Source organism: Pseudophryne corroboree, chromosome 2, assembly GCF_028390025.1.
Source record: "Pseudophryne corroboree isolate aPseCor3 chromosome 2, aPseCor3.hap2, whole genome shotgun sequence".
NCBI lineage: Eukaryota > Metazoa > Chordata > Amphibia > Anura > Myobatrachidae > Pseudophryne > Pseudophryne corroboree.
In genome coordinates, this window is record NC_086445.1 from 994,700,572 (window position 1) to 994,720,118 (window position 19,547).

Sequence of the window (19,547 nt, forward strand, 5' to 3'; positions counted from 1 at the left end):
ACGGTGGTAATGTTTCAACGTTACTCCTTTCCTGGCCTGAATAAGTGTGGGAATGACTTCTTTCGGAATACCCTTTCGGGCTAGGATCCGGCGCTCAACAGCCATGCCATCAAAAGTAGCCGAGATAAGTCTTGATACACGCACAGACCCTGCTGCAGCAGGTCCTCGCGAAGAGGAAGAGGCTGAGGCTCCTTTATGAGCAATTCCTGAAGATCTGGGTACCAAGCCCTCCTTGGCCAGTCCGGGGCAATGAAGATTGCTCGAACTCTTGTTCTTCTTATGATCCTGAGAACTTTTGGGATCAGCGGAAGTGGAGGGAAGACATACACTGACCGGATTACCCACTGGGCCATCAGCGCATCCACTGCCATTGCTTGAGGGTCTCTCGACCTGGAACAATATTTCTGAAGCTTCTTGTTGAGACGAGATGCAATCATGTCTACTTGAGGAACTCCCCAAAAACTTGTCACCTCTGCGAAGACTTCTTGGTGGAGGCCCCCTCTCCTGGATGGAGATCGTGTCTGCTGAGGAAGTCTGCTTCCCAGTTGTCTACTCCCGGAATGAAAATTGCCGACAGAGCTTTTACATGCCTTTCTGCCCAGAGGAGGATCTTCGTCACCTCTGCCATTGCCGCTCTGCTCTTCGTTCCGCCCTGCCTGTTTATGTACGCGACTGTTGTTACATTGTCCGACTGGATCTGCACGGGATGATCTTGAAGAAGATGTACCGCTTGTCGAAGGCCGTTGTAAACGGTTCTCAATTCCAGCATGTTTATGTGAAGGCAGGCTTCCTGACATGACCATTTTCCTTGGAAGCTTTCTCCCCGAGTGACAGCTCTCCAGCCTCTGAGACTTGCATCCGTGGTTACCAGGACCCAGTACTGAATCCCGAACCTGCGTCCCTCTAGTAGGTGCGAACTGTGTAGCCACCACAGGAGCAAAATCATGGTTTTTGACGACAGGACTATCTTCCAGTGCATGTGTAGGTGGGATCCCGACCACTTGTCCAACAGGTCCCACTGGAATACTCTGGCATGGAACCTGCCAAACTGTATGGCCTCGTAGGCCGCCACCATTTTCCCCAACAACCGAATGCATTGGTGGATCGACACACTTGACGGTTTCAATATCTGTTTTACCATTGTCTGGATTTCCAGAGCCTTTTCCACCGGAAGAAATACTCTCTGAACTTCTCTGTCCAGAATCATCCTGAGAAAAGACAATCTTGTCGTCGGTTCCAACTGTGACCGGAAAATTTATGATCCAACCGTGTTGTTGGAGTATGGACAGGGAGAGCGTGATGTTCTGTAGCAACTGCTCCCTGGATCTCGCCTTTATCAGGAGATCGTCCAGATAAGGAATTATATTGACTCCTTTTTGACGAAGGAGGACCATCATCTCCGCCACCACCTTGGTGAATACCCTCGGCGCCGTGGAGAGACCGAAAAGCAACGTCTGGAACTGGTAATGGCAGTCCTGAACCGCGAATCTCAGATAAGCCTGGTGAAGAGGATAAATGGTAACATGTAGGTAAGCATCCTTTATGTCTACTGACACCATGTAATCCCCCTCCTCCAGACTGCAAATCACTGCCCTGAGTGATTCCATCTTGAACTTGATCTGTTTCAAGTAGAGATTCAGATTTTTTAGGTTTAGGATCGGTCTGACCGAGCCGTCCGGCTTCGGAACTACAAAGAGGCTGGAATAAAACCCCTCCCCTTGTTGAGACAAAGGTACCAGGACTATGACCTGATCCTGACATAACTTTTGAATTGCCGCTGTTACTGCTTCTCGTTCTGGAAGAGAAGCTGGCAAGGTCGATTTGAAAAATCGGCATGGGGGAACCTCTAGAAACTCCAGCTTGTACCCCTGTGTTACTATCTGTAAAACCCAGGGGTCCAGGCCAGATTGAATCCAACCTTGACTGAATAGTTTCAGACGTGCCCCCAACCCGAGCGGCCTAACGCAAGGGAGCCCCAGCGTCATGCTGTAGATTTGGTAGAAGTAGGGGTTGACTTCTGCTCCTCGGATGCCGGAGATGCTGCAGGCTTCTTACCTCTTCCCCTTCCCCTACCTGCAAAGAAGGGGGAACCTCTGGCCTTTCTGTACTTGTTGGGACGAAAGGGACGTGTCTTTTTTGCCAGTGCAGGGGCATAAGGCAAAAACATTGACTTACCTGCGGTAGCTGCCGAGACTAACGCATCCAGTCTATCGCCAAATAAGGCTTCACCTTTATACGGGAGAGCCTCCATATTCTTTTTAGAATCAGCTTCCGCGTTCCACTGGCGAATCCATAACGCCCGCCGAGCCGATACTGCCATGGTAGCGGCCGTTGAACCCAAGAGTCCAATATCTTTCATCGCTTCTATCATGTATGCGGCTGAGTCTTTGATATTACCTAACTTTAGGAGTATCTCATCCTTATCAATCATGTCAATTTCCGATGACAAGTTGCCTGACCATTTTTCGATCGCACGACTCACCCATGTGCAAGCATTTGTGGGCCTGAGCAGCGTACCATTGGCAACATAAATGGATTTCAATGTAGTCTCCATTTTGCGGTCTGCCGGCTCCTTTAGCGAAGCCGTGCCAGGTGCAGGGAGAATTACCTTCTTTGTCAACCTGGACAGTGCACTGTCTAACACAGGGGGTGACTCCCATTTTTTTCTGTCCTCTACCGGGAAAAGATAACCTATCTGAATCCTCTTGGGAATACGAAATTTCTTTTCGGGATTCACCCACGCCCCTTCAAAGAGTATTCAGCTCGTGGGAAGGAGGGAAAGTGACTTTAGATTTCTTTTCCTGCTAGAAATAGGCTTTCTCCTGAGGTACAGGAGCGACTTCCGTGACGTCCAGAACCTCCCTTATAGCCACAATCATATATTGTATATTTTTAGCCAATTTATGATCTATTTCCCTGGAGTCACTATCGTCGACACAGGTATCAGAGTCCGTGTCGGTATCAGTAGTTACAATATTTGAAAACGGTCTCTTATGTGACCCAGAGGGGTTGCCTGCGGATGGAAGAACAGAACCCTGAAAAATCACATTTTCTACAGATTTTCTCCAGCATTCTGCATGAGATTCAGACTTATCTAATCTCCTATTGATATGATGCATACTATCACGTATTTCTTTCACCCATGCAGGCTCTTGGTGTGTCGGCAGAGCCACCACATTACAACTCTGTGTCCCCAAAATGGTTTCCTCTGGGGAAGAACTCCCTGCCTCAGACATGTCTTACACACGTGCACAACACACACACAGACACACTCGGACTTATAGGGGACAGACTCACAGTAAAATCTGTCAGAGGGACACAGTTTAGTAGCAGCCAGTTCACAACCCCAGCGCCAGTATATAATGCCTGTGAAAACAAAATGCCCACTGACATGCAGCACTGATTTACACAGTAAACACACTTGTAAAGCACCAAATTCGCTTTTGCCCCCCCTCCCCCGTTTTGCACCCTGTACTTGTAGTCAGAAGTGGAGGAGGACCAGCGATGTCTCTGCAGCCTGAGGAGAGAGAGAAAATGGCGCTGAGCAGTGTGCTGGCTGCCTGAGGAAGAAGCTCCGCCTGCGCAATGGCGCGTTTTTACCTCAGAGTATGTACACAATATTTATACTGGCGGGGGTCGGGCTGTGCCTGGGCATCTTATGCCCCCTTTTAGCCAGTTTATTTAGGTATATTGCTGCCCAGGGCACCCCTCCCCCGCGCCCTGCAGTGCCTGTGTGTGTGTGGGCAGCAATGGCGCGCTGACTTCTGGCTCTCTGAGGGGGGTGACGGCGCGCTGTGGGAGTGAGCACATAGCCGCAGCTAGCATTCAGTTCCCTCCAGGAGCTAATGGTGTCCTGTCAGCCAGAAGCAGAGCCATGAAACTTCAGGAAGTTGGTTCCTACTTCTGCCCCGAGTCCCACGAAGCAGGGAGTTTGTTGCCAGCAGATCTCCCTGAAAATAAAAAACCTAACATAAGTCTTTTCAGAGAAACTCAGTAGAGCTCCTCTGGAGTGCATCCAGTCTGCCTGGGCACATTTCTAAAACTGAGGTCTGGAGGAGGGGCATAGAGGGAGGAGCCAGTTCCCACCCTTGAAAAGTCTTAAAGTGCCCATGGCTCCTGCGGAACCGTCTATACCCCATGGTCTTGAAGTGGACCCCAGCATCCTCTAGGACGTATGAGAAAACAATTTGATTCCTTTTGCTTGAAAGGTGAAATGCGTAGGGTTCTGGTCTACTTTGTTTGGCCCAGACACTTCTACTGCCTTCCTCCTGTATCCTCCCCGGATCTGAATTTCTTGTGGCAGTACGGAATCTCATCTTGATGGTCAAACATTTCTGTCTTTCTTCTCTTCACATAGTGCATTTAGTAGGTTGAAGCAGAGCCCACATTATGCATTTATGATGACCCCATTACAGGTTGAGTATCCCTTATCCAAAATGCTTGGGACCAGAGGCATTTTGGATATCGGATTTTTCCGTATTTTGGAATAATTGCATACCATAATGAGATATCATGGTGATGGGACCTAAGTCTAAGCACAGAATGTATTTATGTTACATATACACCTTATACACACAGCCTGAAGGTCATTTAATACAATATTTTTAATAACTTTGAGTATTAAACAAAGTTTGTGTACATTGAGCCATCAGAAAACAAAGGTTTCACTATCTCAGTCTCACTCAAAAAAGTCTGTATTTCGGAATATTCCGTATTTCGGAATATTTGGATATGGGATACTTAACCTGTCCTAGATAATAGGGGATACTGACGGCATTACATTACACATAACTAATCTCTATTACATATTCTGGAACATTTGCATATATAAAAATTAGCAAGAGGCGGGCGTGGCCTAGCTGCTGCTGTGAGTGGAAGTGTCTCAGCAGAGCTCCAGTATTTCTGGCACTTCTCTCCCTCCCTGCACATCCATCTCTGCTCCTTTCAGCCTGGTGCCCTCTCCCCCACTCCTGCTGCTGTGCACTGGCCAGTTGGTGTGGTCCACGGAATCGGGGAGCACTCCTGGAGGCTCCTGCAGATTGCGGCCTACCTTCTGCCCTGAAGCTGGGGACTAAATTTTCAAGCCTACCCGGGCCGGACTTCCGGGACCCGGGAAAACGGGACGTGGCTCCGCTGGACGGCTCCTACCTCTCCCTGCAGGCTCCTGGGGGGGTCTCTGGGGGCTCCCAGAGGCCGAGGACCCGTGGGCCCTTGTGCTTTTACTCCTGTGTGCCTGGGATCCACCTCTGTCTCCAGCTGGGAAGGAGAAACATTCACAGCCAGCGCCCATTTTGGATTCTTCAGTCTGTGCATCTCTGCAGCTCTGTCTCCTTCTGAGGCTGAAACTGAACCCTGAGCTAAACCAGGACCAGTGATATCTGCCTGGGGCTCTCCTCCAGCTTTTTCTACTACATCTCCCTTGGGGTGTATATTCCATTATGTGGTAGTGCTGCCGATTCCTGCTGGAATCCCCTGTACTGGATCTGTGAGTACCCCCTTGCTGGGATTTGTTGTGCCTCTCTCATATTTGTCATTTCTCCCCGACCCTGCAAAGATCTCTCTGCATGTAATAATGTTTGAATAGGGATGTGATGTGCTCTGTCCTCTCTACGCTTCCCCCCGGGGTTCTCATGCATACATAGTAGCTTCTGTTTGGAACCAGCATACTACTCTGCCTCCAGGGCCTGTGACGCATTGGCCTTCCAGTTTCACTCGTCTACTCCTTCTACTGCAGCCCTCTAACGATGCCCCCTAAAAAAATTAAGGATGCACTCCAGCCCCCGGTGGCTTTCTCTAATCAAAAAGGGTCTTGTATCTCCTCGTCTCCTGCCGGGAGCTCCATCCCATCGAGCCAACCTGACCGTCCTAAGGAGAGTTCTGCCCATTCCTTATCGGTCCCTGGGGTGGAGTCTAATTCTACGGATCCTCTCACTGTCAAGACTCTGTGTCAAGTCCTTGCGGCTTTTAAATCTGAGCTCACTCAAGACCTCTCTCTGGCTATCCGTGAAGTTAAAGTGGAGCTAACTGCTTTAGGTGATCGCACAGACCACCTTGAACGTAAAATGGAGGAACTGGTGTCCTCTCATAATGACCTTATTTCGGCCCATGACCGACAACAAGCTGAGATGGAGACATATAAAGACAAAATGGCGGATTTAGAGGACAGGTCGCAGAGAAATAATATTAAAATTCGAGGTATCCCAGACTCTGTGGCCAATTCGGAACTTCTGGACTATGCTATGTCCCTCTTTCCGCAAACTGCTACCTGGGGCGGACAACAGAGACCTTCTCATCGATCGCATTCACCGGCTTCCGAAACCACGGTCGGTTTCCGCCTCCTACACTCGGGATACCCTCCTCCGTGTTCACTTCTTCACGACCAAGGAACGGATAATGCAAGCTGCCAGATCTGCGTCTGATTCGGATACGCTTGGAGGCATACAAATATTTCCTGACTTCTCGGCACTGACCATCTCTAAACGTAGAGCTCTGGCTCCTATCACGGAGGCACTACGTTCTCATGACATTAGATACAGATGGGGCTTCCCAGTGAAATTGGTGATTTCCCATGAGAATTCCTCCTACGTAGTTGCCACTCTGGACGCTGGGGTTAAGCTGCTTAATGACTGGGATGTTTCGGTCAAAGTGCCCTCTACATTGAAACCTCGCCTGCCACTTACCCGTGAGTGGTCTGCGACCTGACTGAGTATTCAATGTTCCAATTAATGTAGTTCCTGGCTGATCTTCATGTTTGGTTGGGTACTCCGTCCCCCATATAATGCATACCGGATACGTGAGTTTATCTGTTATATATGTGTATGCTTTTGGTTCCTTCATTTGCTGTTTATATTACTATGCATTTTCCTGATTCTATCTCTTTTATCTTTCTTCTTCTTCTTACTGTACACATGAGGGTATCTCACTAGTCACTTACATTATTTGTTGATGTGCTTGTTGGTACCCTTATTGGTACTTGTAGTTTGACTATACGTTATTGCTCCAGGTATACATGTGCTTTTTGTACCCTGGGTGGTGATACTACCCCCATCTCCCCATACTTTTTCTACTGCATACCTTTCCCCTGCAGTACCAATGCGGTCCCGATATAATGGGCCCTTTTGGTTTTTTCCCTAGTTTGTCCACCCCCCCCCCCCCCCCCCCAAATTTGGGATGTCAGCTGTTTTTGCTTTTTCTATATTTTAAATGGTACGAATATATTCATTGATGTTAAAGGGTTGAACTCCCCCAATAAACACAGGCTAGCCTTGACCACTTTTCAGAAAAACAGAGCTGACATAGTTGCCTTGCAGGAAACGCATTTTTCGTCAGCAGGTCCCCCGGCTCTGAGAGACCGGAGATACCCAGTTGGCTTTTTTGCAAATGGCCCCTTCAAGCGCAATGGAGTGGCTGTTCTTTTTCGGAGCTCTGTTTCGTTTGAACTGCTGTCCCAGATAGCTGACAAGAATGGTCGTTTCCTCATTCTAGTTGGAAAATTGGAGGATAAGATGGTTACGATTGTATCTCTCTACGCTCCCAATTCTAACCAAGTCCCCTTCCTTAGAAAAGTTTGCTCGACTATTGCGAGGGTTCGTCAGGGTGCCCTGCTTATGTTGGGCGACTATAATTTAGTGCTTGATCCTAAATAAGATAGATCTCCTCGGTCTTCTTCCCAGATGTCTGCGGCTCTGGCTGGCCCGTCACTAGCCTTCCGTAATTTGCTGGCAGAATATGACCTGTATGACTTGTGGAGAGTTCAGAACCCAACTTCGAGAGATTATACGTATTTCTCTCCAGTGCACAATTCCTACTCTCGCATAGATCTTATTCTTTGCGATAAGTGGACTTTGCAGCACTCAGCACAGGTGGATGTTCTGCCTATTTCCTGGTCCGATCATGCTCCTCTCCTATGGTCTTGGAATATTTGCCACCAATTTGCCCCCCCTCAGCCGTGGTGCCTATCTGCCCACCTGCTGTCGGACCCTATATCTAAAAATGCGATTGATGATTGCATCTCCCTCTATATGGAAACTAATTCCCCCTCAGATACTTCTGTCCCGACTTTCTGGTGTGCCCTTAAGGCAGTTGTGCGAGGCACTGCGATCCAAGCCGGTGCTAGACTCAAACGACAAGCTATCCAACAACAACAAGACTTGGAATCTAAACTTAAGGAGGTTGAAGATAGGAATAAGCTCCACCCCTCTAGGGCCCTACGTAGGGAATTAAAGGATATCCGAGGCCAACTTCAGAAACTCCTTATGAGACGGACCCAGTTTGCTTTAAATAGGTTGAGACAGAAATTTTACCTGACTGGTAATAGACCAGGGAAAATGCTGGCTCACAAGCTCCGTGCTCTCCAGGCTCGTAATAGGATTAGACATCTGATCTCTCCTCAGGGTGGTAAAGTGTCCAATCCATATGACATAGCAAATCAGTTCGCTAGATATTATACCAAGCTGTACAACCTTTCTTCTGATCCCCTTCCTTTTCAACCCACTCCTGATTCTATACAATCCTTCCTAGCCGATGTCAAACTCCCCTCCCTTTCTGCGGAACAGCTCGAGACACTAAATGCCCCGTGGACTCCCTCCGAGGTAATTCAAGTAATGAAATCACTCCCGCATAATAAAGCCCCCGGTCCAGATGGCTTCATAAATGAATTTTATGTTTCTCTCTGTGATCAACTATCGCCCACCCTGACCTCCTTGTATAATTCAATCTCCTCTCTTGGTGCTTTCCCTACAGAAATGCTGGAGGCTCAGATTATCACTATACCCAAGCCAGGTAAAAACCCAGCGCATTGTCAAAATTATAGGCCCATTGCACTATTGAACGGCGATATTAACATTTTTGCCAAACTTGTCGCTTTCCGTTTAAATGTCTTTCTGCCATCTCTCATTGCCTATGACCAAGTTAGGTTTGTGCCTGGTAGATAGGCGTCTGACAATACCCGTAGGGTTTTTGACTTGATTGATATCGTTCCCTCTAACACTGGCCTTCTCCTGCTCTCTTTAGATGCAGAGAAGGCGTTTGATAGACTGAACTGGCAATATATGTCCTCGGTTCTAGACAAGTTTGGTTTTAGTGGCCATATTCTTTGTTCGGTTTTATCTCTATATAGCTCCCCCTCTGCACGGGTATTTAGTAACGGTTTCCTCTGCGATACATTTCCTATTACGAATGGAACCCGACAGGGTTGCCCTCTATCACCCTTAATATTTACGTTGGGCACAGAACCCCTTGCTGAAAAGATTAGGATGTCGGGGGGGGGGGGGGGGGGGGGGCTTCCCGGGGGTGACTATTGGCACTACTACTCACAAGTTGTGCCTCTTTGCGGACGACGTCCTTCTGTTTGTCACGGACCCGCTATCCTCCCTTCCTTGTTTGCATGCTATCTTGGGACAGTATAGTGATGCTTCCTTTTATAAAATTAATACAACAAGGACAGATGCTCTCCCCATTAATATCCCAGCTCCCATGGTGTCCACCCTTCAATCACACTATCCATATAACTGGCATTCGGCTTCAATTCAGTATTTGGGGATCCAAATTCCACCTTCTACGGCCTCTGTTTTTGATGTTAACTTACCTCCACTCATTAACAGTTTTTTAGACCTGACTAAGTCCTGGCTATCTTATGATATTTCGTGGATTGGCCACCTAGCAGCCTTCAAAATGACTCTCTTACCTAAACTCATGTACTTATACCGAACCATACCTTTTCTTTTCCCTAAAACGTACCTTGATCGATGTCGTGCTATAATGCTACGCTATGTCTGGAAGGCACGGCCACCCCGATTGGCTCGGTCCAAAATGATTCTCCCTCGTAGAAAGGGAGGGCTAGATATGCCCGACCTGGTCCTTTACCAGGAGGCATGTGTGCTGGCCCAGTTTAAATACTGGTTGAGTGGGGCGCCTGTAGTGGGATGGGTATCTCTTGAACGTACTGGGAGTTTGGACCTTCCCTTAGAAGACCTTTTTAAGATACACCCAAACTCTAGACCCCGCTTATTGTCCCTTCTCCCCGCCACTAGAACATCTTTACAAATCTGGGATAAATTGGTGACTCGCCTGCCTGGACATCAATTTCCATATTCTACTATCTCACTACGAGCCATAGCTAAATGAATCCCTAATTTAAATCTGTCTGCCTAGTTTGTTTGTGGTTTGACTGTCTTGTGGGACCTTATGAATGGTAATGTTATGCTATCGTTTTCTCAACTCCAGTCTCGATATAATCTCCCCAGTGGAGAATTATTGCATTATTTCCAAATTCACCACTGGTACATAAGTTTGCCTAGACAGGTGGCTCCCCCGAACCCGTTATCCCAGGTTGTCTTAACACGTGTATCTCTGTGTGACTCTAGAGGGGACATCTCGTTTTGGTACAGGACGCTTATCAGCTTGCTTACTACTACTAATGCGCAGCTGAAATGGGAACAAGACTTGGATCTTCCCATATCTGAAGCCCAATGGGAACAATTTTTTTTTTCTTCTTACCGAATGTCCAAATGCTTGAATCACACGGAGATGCATATCAAACTCCTTAATAGACTATATTTAACACCGGATAGGCTACACTTATTCTGGCAGTCTTGTTCCAAATATTGCTGGCGTAACTGTGGGGAAATAGGCAATATTTTCCATATTTTCTGGTCCTGTCCTTCCCTTCGACATTTCTGGAGCGAGATATTTGCTTTGATTAATTCGGTCTTACACCTGTCCCTCACCCCCTCTCCGGCCATGGCCCTGCTCCACAATTTTCCTGCTGAGATACCACCTCATCAGAGATATCTGGTGGGGAATATTTGTATAGCTGCCAGGGCTGCATTGGCCCAAAGTTGGAAACAAGCTTCTCCCCCTTCTCTATCACTAGTCACCAACAAAATTAAATTCCATTTTACTATGGAAACTGAGTTCATGCCTTACTCTTCTGTGGCCTCCTCCCCATTGGTGAAATGGAGAGCATGGCATGACTACGTCACTGCTGGAGGGGGTGTTTCGCCTTCCCCCTAACTGACTCGGCTTATACTTCCGCTCTGTGCACCGGCTGTGCCTTACTAGCCCTGTGTCTATTATTGTTGTCTGTTTATTGATATGTTTTTATGTTTGACCCGTGTTTATCTTTATCTTTTTCCAAGATTACTTTGTATTTTTCCTATTGTATCTATATTGGATTGCTATATTTAACTTCTGACATTAAATTTTGATATTTGCATGTTTACATCCCGTTTCCTTGGTTCTTTGTACCCCCCGCCCCTTCCTTCTTTCTTTCTGTACCCCTTCCCCTTGCAAAAAGAAAACTTGTTTTAAAAAAAAACTATTGTGTTACTCATGCATACTTCACCATATAGGTGACTCTATGGGTAAGTGCTGTAAACCACAGCTACCAGAGTAAGGGACCTAAATGTCACTTTTATACATGGATAAACCTGTCAAGCAACAGTTGCTTTATAACACTGATCTCCTGTTAAGAGTGAATAAGTTTTTTCCTTTTTAGTGACTCTTGAAACTCTCAATATATAATATGGATGTTAAATACCACAAATTCAATCCTATATACAGATGTGTCCTCTTACATCTTTGCTGTGTGCGCTACAAGTCGCGTTACACATAACATGTGAGTGCCATGTGACTCGGTAGCACTGAGCGTCTTTTTTTTATTTTTTCCAGGAAAATGCATCTTGGATGCAAAATAATGTAATAGGACGCACAAGCAGTTTCTGCTAATTAAAATGAAATGCAGCATGCCTATGTTCTGTGTGTGACTATGACTGTATTTGCATACAAAATGCTATGCTAAAGTGTTTTCCTGGAAAACACCGTAACGTGGCATTTCGGATGCAGTTTCAGCCGCAATTACACACAGAACATAGGCATATCATTTTAACCACTTAACTGACGATTTATTTTGCCGAAAACCGCTCCGAAATTGTCGGGTTTTTTTTTATGAGTGAATTAGGTGAAGAACATGAATTTAACCCTATCCCAAATGATTTTAGTTTGAAAAAAAAAGGCAAAAATTGTTTCTTTTTGGATATTCAATTCTTCTCCTTCAAACATTGAAACATCGATCAGGAACCTCGTGACCATCGGAACATTGCGGCTTTCATTTTGAAAGCCGGGACAGCCTGCAGGTATACAGGGGGGGGGGGGGGGTGTCTGGGGGTGGCTTGGGAGGGTTAATTTACACTCCCCAGCGGCTGCCATTGTCTGCAGCCGCAGGAGGGGAGGATTCTGCCGTACTGACCGATCAGCAGTGATCAGCAGCACGGCAGACACGGGGAGAGTGCAGGGAGGCAGAGGGACCTTCCGGTCCCTCTGACAGCAGCAGTGGAGGGAAGTTTCTCTTCCCCGCCGCTGCTAACACTCTCTATCTGACTGGTGGCATCCTGTACAACCAGGTCAGATAGAGCACTTGCAGGCATGGTCGCATCTGATGCGACCATGCCAGGCAAGTGGCTAATCAGCAGAAACTGCTTGGGCGTCCTATTACATTATTTCCCCATCTACGACGCATTTTTGCAGAAAACAAACACAAAAAAAAAGACGCTTGGCGCTGCAGAGTCCCATGGCGTGACTTCAAGGGCTGTTTAGCGTGACTGCAGCAAGGATGTAAGAGGACACATTTGCATGTGAATTGTTGGCAATGAAAGAATACAGCTCCAGCTAATTATATTATTTCATGTTTTCCTCCATTTATTTTCAGGCTGCTATTAATGACTTATGATTTGCCATGGCAATCACAGTCACACGGCATATTATGTAGTGAGTAGAGGGTTTGGAACACCCCTCTGAGCTCTGTCCGCACTGTGACCTCCTCCTCTTCCTACCTCCCTCTGCGGTTACAAGTCTAGCTGAGAGCCACGTCTGGCCCTGATTCTGCATTAGACACAAGCCCAAAAGCAGACACGTCTCGCAAATATCTGCAGACTGCACATGCCACAAAAAGCAATTGCGGAATGCGCCGCACCACATGTATTCACCTTGACGGAGGATACAGGAGCGTCTGGTTTGAGCCGTGGATCTCTCCATCCGTCAAATGGGTGTTTCTGGCCAGCAAGTTTGTGGCTACCTTGCAAATGCACGAAAAATAATGGTTTTGTTGGAATGAAAGGGGAAAGTCCTGGGAATGTAGCCAGACATCTTATATAGTTGAAGGCATGCATATGGAGAAGGGAAGCCTGTTGCACCGAGCATTGTGCCGGATCAGAGCTGATACTGATGATGGCTGCAATTAGGAAAACAGTAGGAGGTGCAATCATACACATAGAGCCATACAGATTCCTGCATTTGCATAATGTAGCACATCTGGCTGCCACAGGCGTCTGCACTTTGCGTCTGACTGTCTGTTGAGCAGACTGACTGACAGCCATTTTTCTTTGCCTTCCAGAGAGATTTTGAATAGGAGATACAGATGTGTACAAGAACAGCTAGGAAAAGGGACAATGATCATTTGATGCATGGTGAAAAATGTATTTAACGTGCTATTTCAAGAAAATTAATCTTCTATGTGGGTCTCCGGCTTTATTATATTCCGTGTGTTATTCTGATTGTGCAGCTTACATAGTATGAATACTGTATGTCAGGTTTCAGTGTATGCAGTGTAATGTATTCTCGCACCGTAGTATAACAATATAGCGGAACATACTTCTGATAAAAGGCAGTAAAGGTCACCTCCGTGCTGTCATCATCACTAATATCGCAGCTCCATGATGCTGAGAGGTTCCCGTTATAATTTCTGATCTGAATGTTACTTGGTGGTTCCAGTTCTGCAAAATGATGAGAAAGGGTGTCTGGTGATGGAGAGACCGCCGGGAGAGATACAGACTGAAGGCAACACAAGCACAGCCAGACACATAGGGGGCGCAGTAAGAGAATTCACAAAGCTGCGGCACAGTCTGGGGCGAGGAGCAGGGACAAGTAAGGAGTCTCAGCAAAAGCATCTGTGAGGTCTACAATGTTATTACACTGCGGATTCTTCCAGCAAAATATTATCAAGATGCCGTTTACACAGAATGTAGTTTTACAGGGGAACCTCGGCCCACAAGTTAGGTTTCCCTATACCCGTACCACTAACTGTAGAACCATACCAAGCACGGGGTCTGCACAGCGGAGGAGATACAATATTTCCCCTGACAGAGTCTGTAACGTCTACCAAGCGTACAACTGGGAGAAGTTTAATGGCAAACTGCATCCACTGAGGTGTCAGGTGGTGTCAGCAGCTGCAGCAGCCTGCCCGGCTCTTTCTGGATCAATATTGGAGGGGCAGCAATATCTACTGAACTGCACTAAATATTGTGTGTGTGGATGATCCATTATTAGAGTAACTGGGATTGGATTCTAAGATGGTTGAATGGATTCTTGGTAGCAGGATAGAAAACAGAGAGTTATAGTAAATGGAGTGCATTCACAGGAGGGAAAGATTACCAGTGGAGTACCCCAAAAGTGGTATCTGGATGATAGACAGTGTCTAGTTAGACAGTCAATAGATACACACCATATGTTAGACAGACATTAGGTCGACAGGGTCAAAAGGTCGACATAAAACAGGTAGACACAGGGTTTTTAAAAAAAAATTACATGTATTTGGACTTTTTCATACCTTCGCTATACATGTTGGCATAGAGTTGGTTATAAACTTTGTGGCGAGCGCAGTGAACCACCGAGCACGAAGTGTGGCGAGCGAAGCGAGCCCCGCGAGGGTATGCCTTTCTACAATTTGGGGTCCCAGATGACAAAACTATTCACATAAACCACAAAAATGTAAAAAAAAAAAAATGTCTACCTTTTTTATGTCGACGATTTTCATATCGACCCTTTCTGCCTTTTTGACCCTGTTGACCTTTTGTACTGTCTACTTTTTTCATGTCTACCTTTTGACCTTGTCGACCTTCTGACTATGTAACATATGGTGTCTATCTATTGACTGTCTAACTAGACACTGTCTATCTGTTATACCCCCCTCAGTTGCTTGGTTACATAGGGATAGGAATCGGTAGCACAGAGAAAGAAGAAATAATGCCACTGGTGCGGGGATACGGTCGCTAGGTCGACAGTCACTAGGTCGACCACTGAAGGTCGACATTGGCATTCGGTCAACATGCACTAGGTCGACATGAGTTTTAAAAAAAATCAATTTGGGGATTTTTCCATACTTTACGTTCCACGTGGGCTACGATTGGAACGGTAATCTGTCCCGAGCGCAGCGGTAGTGGAGTGAGGCACCTTGCCCAAAGCTCGTGAGCCATGCGAGGGGACACAGTGCACTAACTGGGGTTCCCCGTCACTTTACGTAGAAAACAACACAAAAAAAGTCCAAAAACTCATGTCGACCATTTCGCCTGTCAACCTAGTACATGTTGACCTAATGCCCATGTCGACCTTCAGTGGTCAACCTAATGACTGTCAACCTAAGTTGGGTCGACCCATACTCCTGGTGCGGCCTCATCTAGAATACTGTGTTCAGTTCTGCAGGCCATATTGTATCTCCAGAAGGATATAAACACATTAGAGACTGTACAAAGACGGGCGACTACAATGGTGCATAGCCCAATAGAACACGAGGACATACACTGACATTGGTGGGAGGTAGGTTCAGGGTAAATCTGAGGAAAAATGACTTCACAGTCTGATTGGTTGGTACTTTATCAATGTGCAATTGGCTTACGGTCATTTGGTCGACAAGACTTAGGTCGACAGTCACTAGGTCGACCACTATTGGTCGACATGCATTAGGTCAATATGGTCACTAGGTCGACGTGGAGAAAGGTCAACATGAGTTTTTAAAAAAAATTCTCATTATTTGACCTTTTTCATACTTTACGATCCACGTGGACTACAATTGGAAACGGTAACCTGTGCCGAGCGCAGCGAGAGGACACGGTGCACTAATTGGGGTTCCCCGTCACTACGAAGAAAACGACATCAAAAAAAGTAAAAAAAACCTCATGTTGACCTTTTACCATGTCAACCTAATGACAATGTCGACCTAATGCATGTCGACCAATAGTAGTCGACCTAATGACTATCGACCAAATGACCCATACCCGGGCAATTTATCACTCTCCAAGGCTTGACAAATCTGGGCCAAATATCCCATACAGTATGTGCAGTAAATGATTATGGGCCCTCATTCCGAGTTGTTCGCTCGTTGCCGAGTTTCGCTATATTGCGATTAGTCGCTTACTGCGCATGCGCATGGTTCGCAGAGCGCATGCGGGTAGTTATTTTACTCAAAAGTTAGGTATTTTACTGACGGCATAACGAGGATTTTTCATCGTTCTGGTGATCGGAGTGTGATTGACAGGAAGTGGGTGTTTCTGGGCGGAAACTGGCCGTTTTCTGGGAGTGTGCGGAAAAACGCTGCAGTTTCTGGGAAAAACGCGGGAGTGTCTGAAGAAACGGGGGAGTGTCTGGGTGAACGCTGGGTGTGTTTGTGACGTCAAACCAGGAACGAAACTGACTGAACTGGTCGCAATGGCTGAGTAAGTCTGGAGCTACTCAGAAACTGCTAAGAAATTTCTATTCACAATTATGCAAATCTTTCGTTCACAATTCTGCTATGCTAAGATACACTCCCAGAGGGCGGCGGCTTAGCGTGTGCAATGCTGCTAAAAGCAGCTAGCGAGCGAACAACTCGGAATGAGGGCCATTATTTTACAGATGTCCTGGAGAACTGCACATCTTTAAAAGGGAAAGTGAAAGTGGCAGGTCCCTGGTCACTAGTAACAGTATAACAACGGTGTCTAAAGAGACATTGCTACATGGCCCATCTAAGGTCATGGCATGGTACGGAGAGGGGGATGGGGGCTGGTTTTACAGTCTATGGCAGCGGTGGCCAACCTGTGGCTCTTGAGCCGCATGTGGCTCTTTCTTTATTCAAATGTGGCTCCCAACACTCTAAATCATGTGACCACAACAGATACAGAAACCGCTGCACTCCAGCCAGATACGCAGCAGCACTACAGGGACTGAAAAATGAAAGAATCGGATACTAGAAGTGAGACACCTACAAACAAACAGGGGACACATTAGGGACTGCTGCAATGGCATGAGTTGATGGGGGGGCTGTAGTGATACATGAGGGTGTACTAGAGTGACACATGGCAGAGCTGGCTGGAGAGACACCCCTGGTCTATGGCAAGTTTGTATTATGAGCTAAACATGAATTCTGATGTTAAATTCACCAAAACAGATGACACTTCTGTACAGCACAATCCGTCTCGATCGACATTCTACAGTTCTAAATGACGCAAGATCGAGGGAACATTGGGGGTCATTCAGACCTGTTCGCACACTGCTTTTTTTGCAGCCGTGCGAACGGGTCCGGAATGCGCATGCGCAGCGGGCGCAATGCGCAGGCGCGTCCCTGCCCAGCGCCGGGGAACGCCGGGCAGCAAATGAATTAAAGAAAAAAACGATCGCTGCCGCGCTCGCAACGTGATTGAGAGGAGGAAGGCGTTCCAGGGTGGCAACTGACCGTTTTCTGGGAGTGGTGAGGAAAACGCAGGCGTGTCCAGGTGTTTGGAGGGCGGGTGTCTGACGTCAATTCCGAGACCTGACAGGCTGAAGTCATCGCAGTGGGTAAGTAAGTCCAGAGCTACTCAGAAACTGCACAAAATGTTTTTGCATAGCTCGGCCGCACAAGCGATCGCAGCCTTGCTATGCAAAAATACACTCCCCCTATAGGCGGCGACTAGTTGATCGCACGGGCTGCAAAAAATGGCAGCGTGCGATGAACTCTGAATGAGGGCCCTTGTTATTAATGTTTAATTATTAAATAGATTTCTTATAAGTAATCATTATTATTAATCATTTATAATCACAGTGTTCAGAGATTTCCTCTGAAGGGCATTATTGAAACTTTAGAAGAATTAAATCAAACCCTTTGCCACAATGTTGCGAGGCAACAATGGTAACCACTATGCCACCGAGCTTCCTCTTTATCATTACTATATGCCAGTGGTTCCCAAACTTTTTTGAATTACGGCGCACCAGATTATTCAATAAATTTTCACGGCACCCCCTAGGCCAAAACATTCCTATTGTGAAATTTAGAAAGAAATATTAAATTATATACATTGTGTTTATATAATATCCATAGGTTCAATTCAATGGTGAGGGACAAGATGTGCTTCTGTTTGTCCACATATTTTATGATTGACAGCCACCAGCACTGTTTTTATCCATTACATTGACTATAATTTTGTTTAATTGGTCCTGGACCACATACCCAGGGCAGCCCTGCAAGTGTTCTGAGGCTCCCCACGGTGCCACGGCACACAGGCTGAGACCCACTGCTATATGCCTCTGCATTAGAATGTAGCTGCATACACGGAGTTGATCTAGTATCACTTGCTATTCCTTCTGCGGTCTAGAGAGATAAGTCATTAGATAGATCAAGGAGGAGATTGGAGACACTTATAGCTGTGTGGTTGTGGGGTGTGTGATTCCATCTTGCAGGTGCAGCCCCCGGCACAGACTATTGCTAATATTATATCCTTAATGAATCTGTTATTACTATAGTAACCCCCATAAATTAGTGCTGCGAGACAGACATCATTCTAAGTAATGCATTTACCTGTTCCTACCAGACATTACATTCAATCTATTGGTGCTCTGTGTTTGTCACCTGGGATCTTTAAATCGTGCTGACAAGTCTGATCATTAAATAAAAATGCCTGATTAATCTAATTGTGGGGGATTTTTATTATTCTCATCGTCATCCTTTATTTATAGGGCACCACAAATAGTCCGCAGCACATCGCAGAGTGTAAATACCAAATAGGATACACAGCATATGACAGTACATGACATTAGGGCTCATCATCGATGGTTAACAATCACCAAAAGGTTTGCCACTGATGGTCTATAATTTTGCCATCGATGGCAGAGATCCGATTGTTCTCTGCCATCAATGGCATCCTGTCAACAATGTTTTCTTTTTACAAAGACACAGACCTTAGCCCTGACTCTGCACTTGATTGGTTCATGTCTCATCCTGCCCACAGCAGGAATGGTCATCGATGGGCGCAAACTATTGATGGTTCTCTGTTGATGGTCTCAGGTTATCGATATGAAGCATTGATAACTAACCCACCGATGCCCATGGCTAAGTTACATAATAAACATAACAATTGACAAGGATAGAGGGTCCTGCTCGTGAGAGCTTACAATTTATAGGGGTTCATTCAGCTCCCACTAAGACATGCCTCTATACCCCAGTGTACTAAGCCAGTGTCCCCTCGTCATATTTATTAAAATGTTAGTCATGTTAACAGTGGTGCTATAACGTTTGTGAACCCTTATTAATATTCTGCACAAATAAAGGTGTTCAGCTTTTTACCTAAAGGGTCTATTTATTAATGTGAAGTCGCTCTGAAATGCTGGTTTCCGCATGATTTAAGTATGTCTGGTATTTACCAAAAGCTGAACGCAGTTCTAAAAATAGCTAGGAAAACCCAATAAATAAACAAAAATTAAATGTTGGATTATACTGATCAATAAATGGATGAAAACCAATATCCTTTTGTGTGTTGTTTGCTTTA

At 46.2% G+C, this 19,547-nt stretch overlaps 1 protein-coding gene across 2 annotated transcripts in view; it reads right to left on the reverse strand.

Annotated features, from left to right (window-relative positions):
• Positions 1–19,547, reverse strand: part of LOC135050208 (interferon alpha/beta receptor 1-like) — a 224,946-nt gene that overhangs the window by 132,305 nt on the left and 73,094 nt on the right. Inside the window, exon 2 of one of the 2 annotated variants that reach the window (XM_063956463.1) lies at positions 13,649–13,769. The exons of the other annotated variant lie outside the window; for it this stretch is intronic. Coding sequence (XP_063812533.1) covers positions 13,649–13,769 — 121 coding nt within the window. The remainder of the gene's footprint in view (positions 1–13,648; positions 13,770–19,547) is intronic. 2 annotated transcript variants of the gene reach the window in all.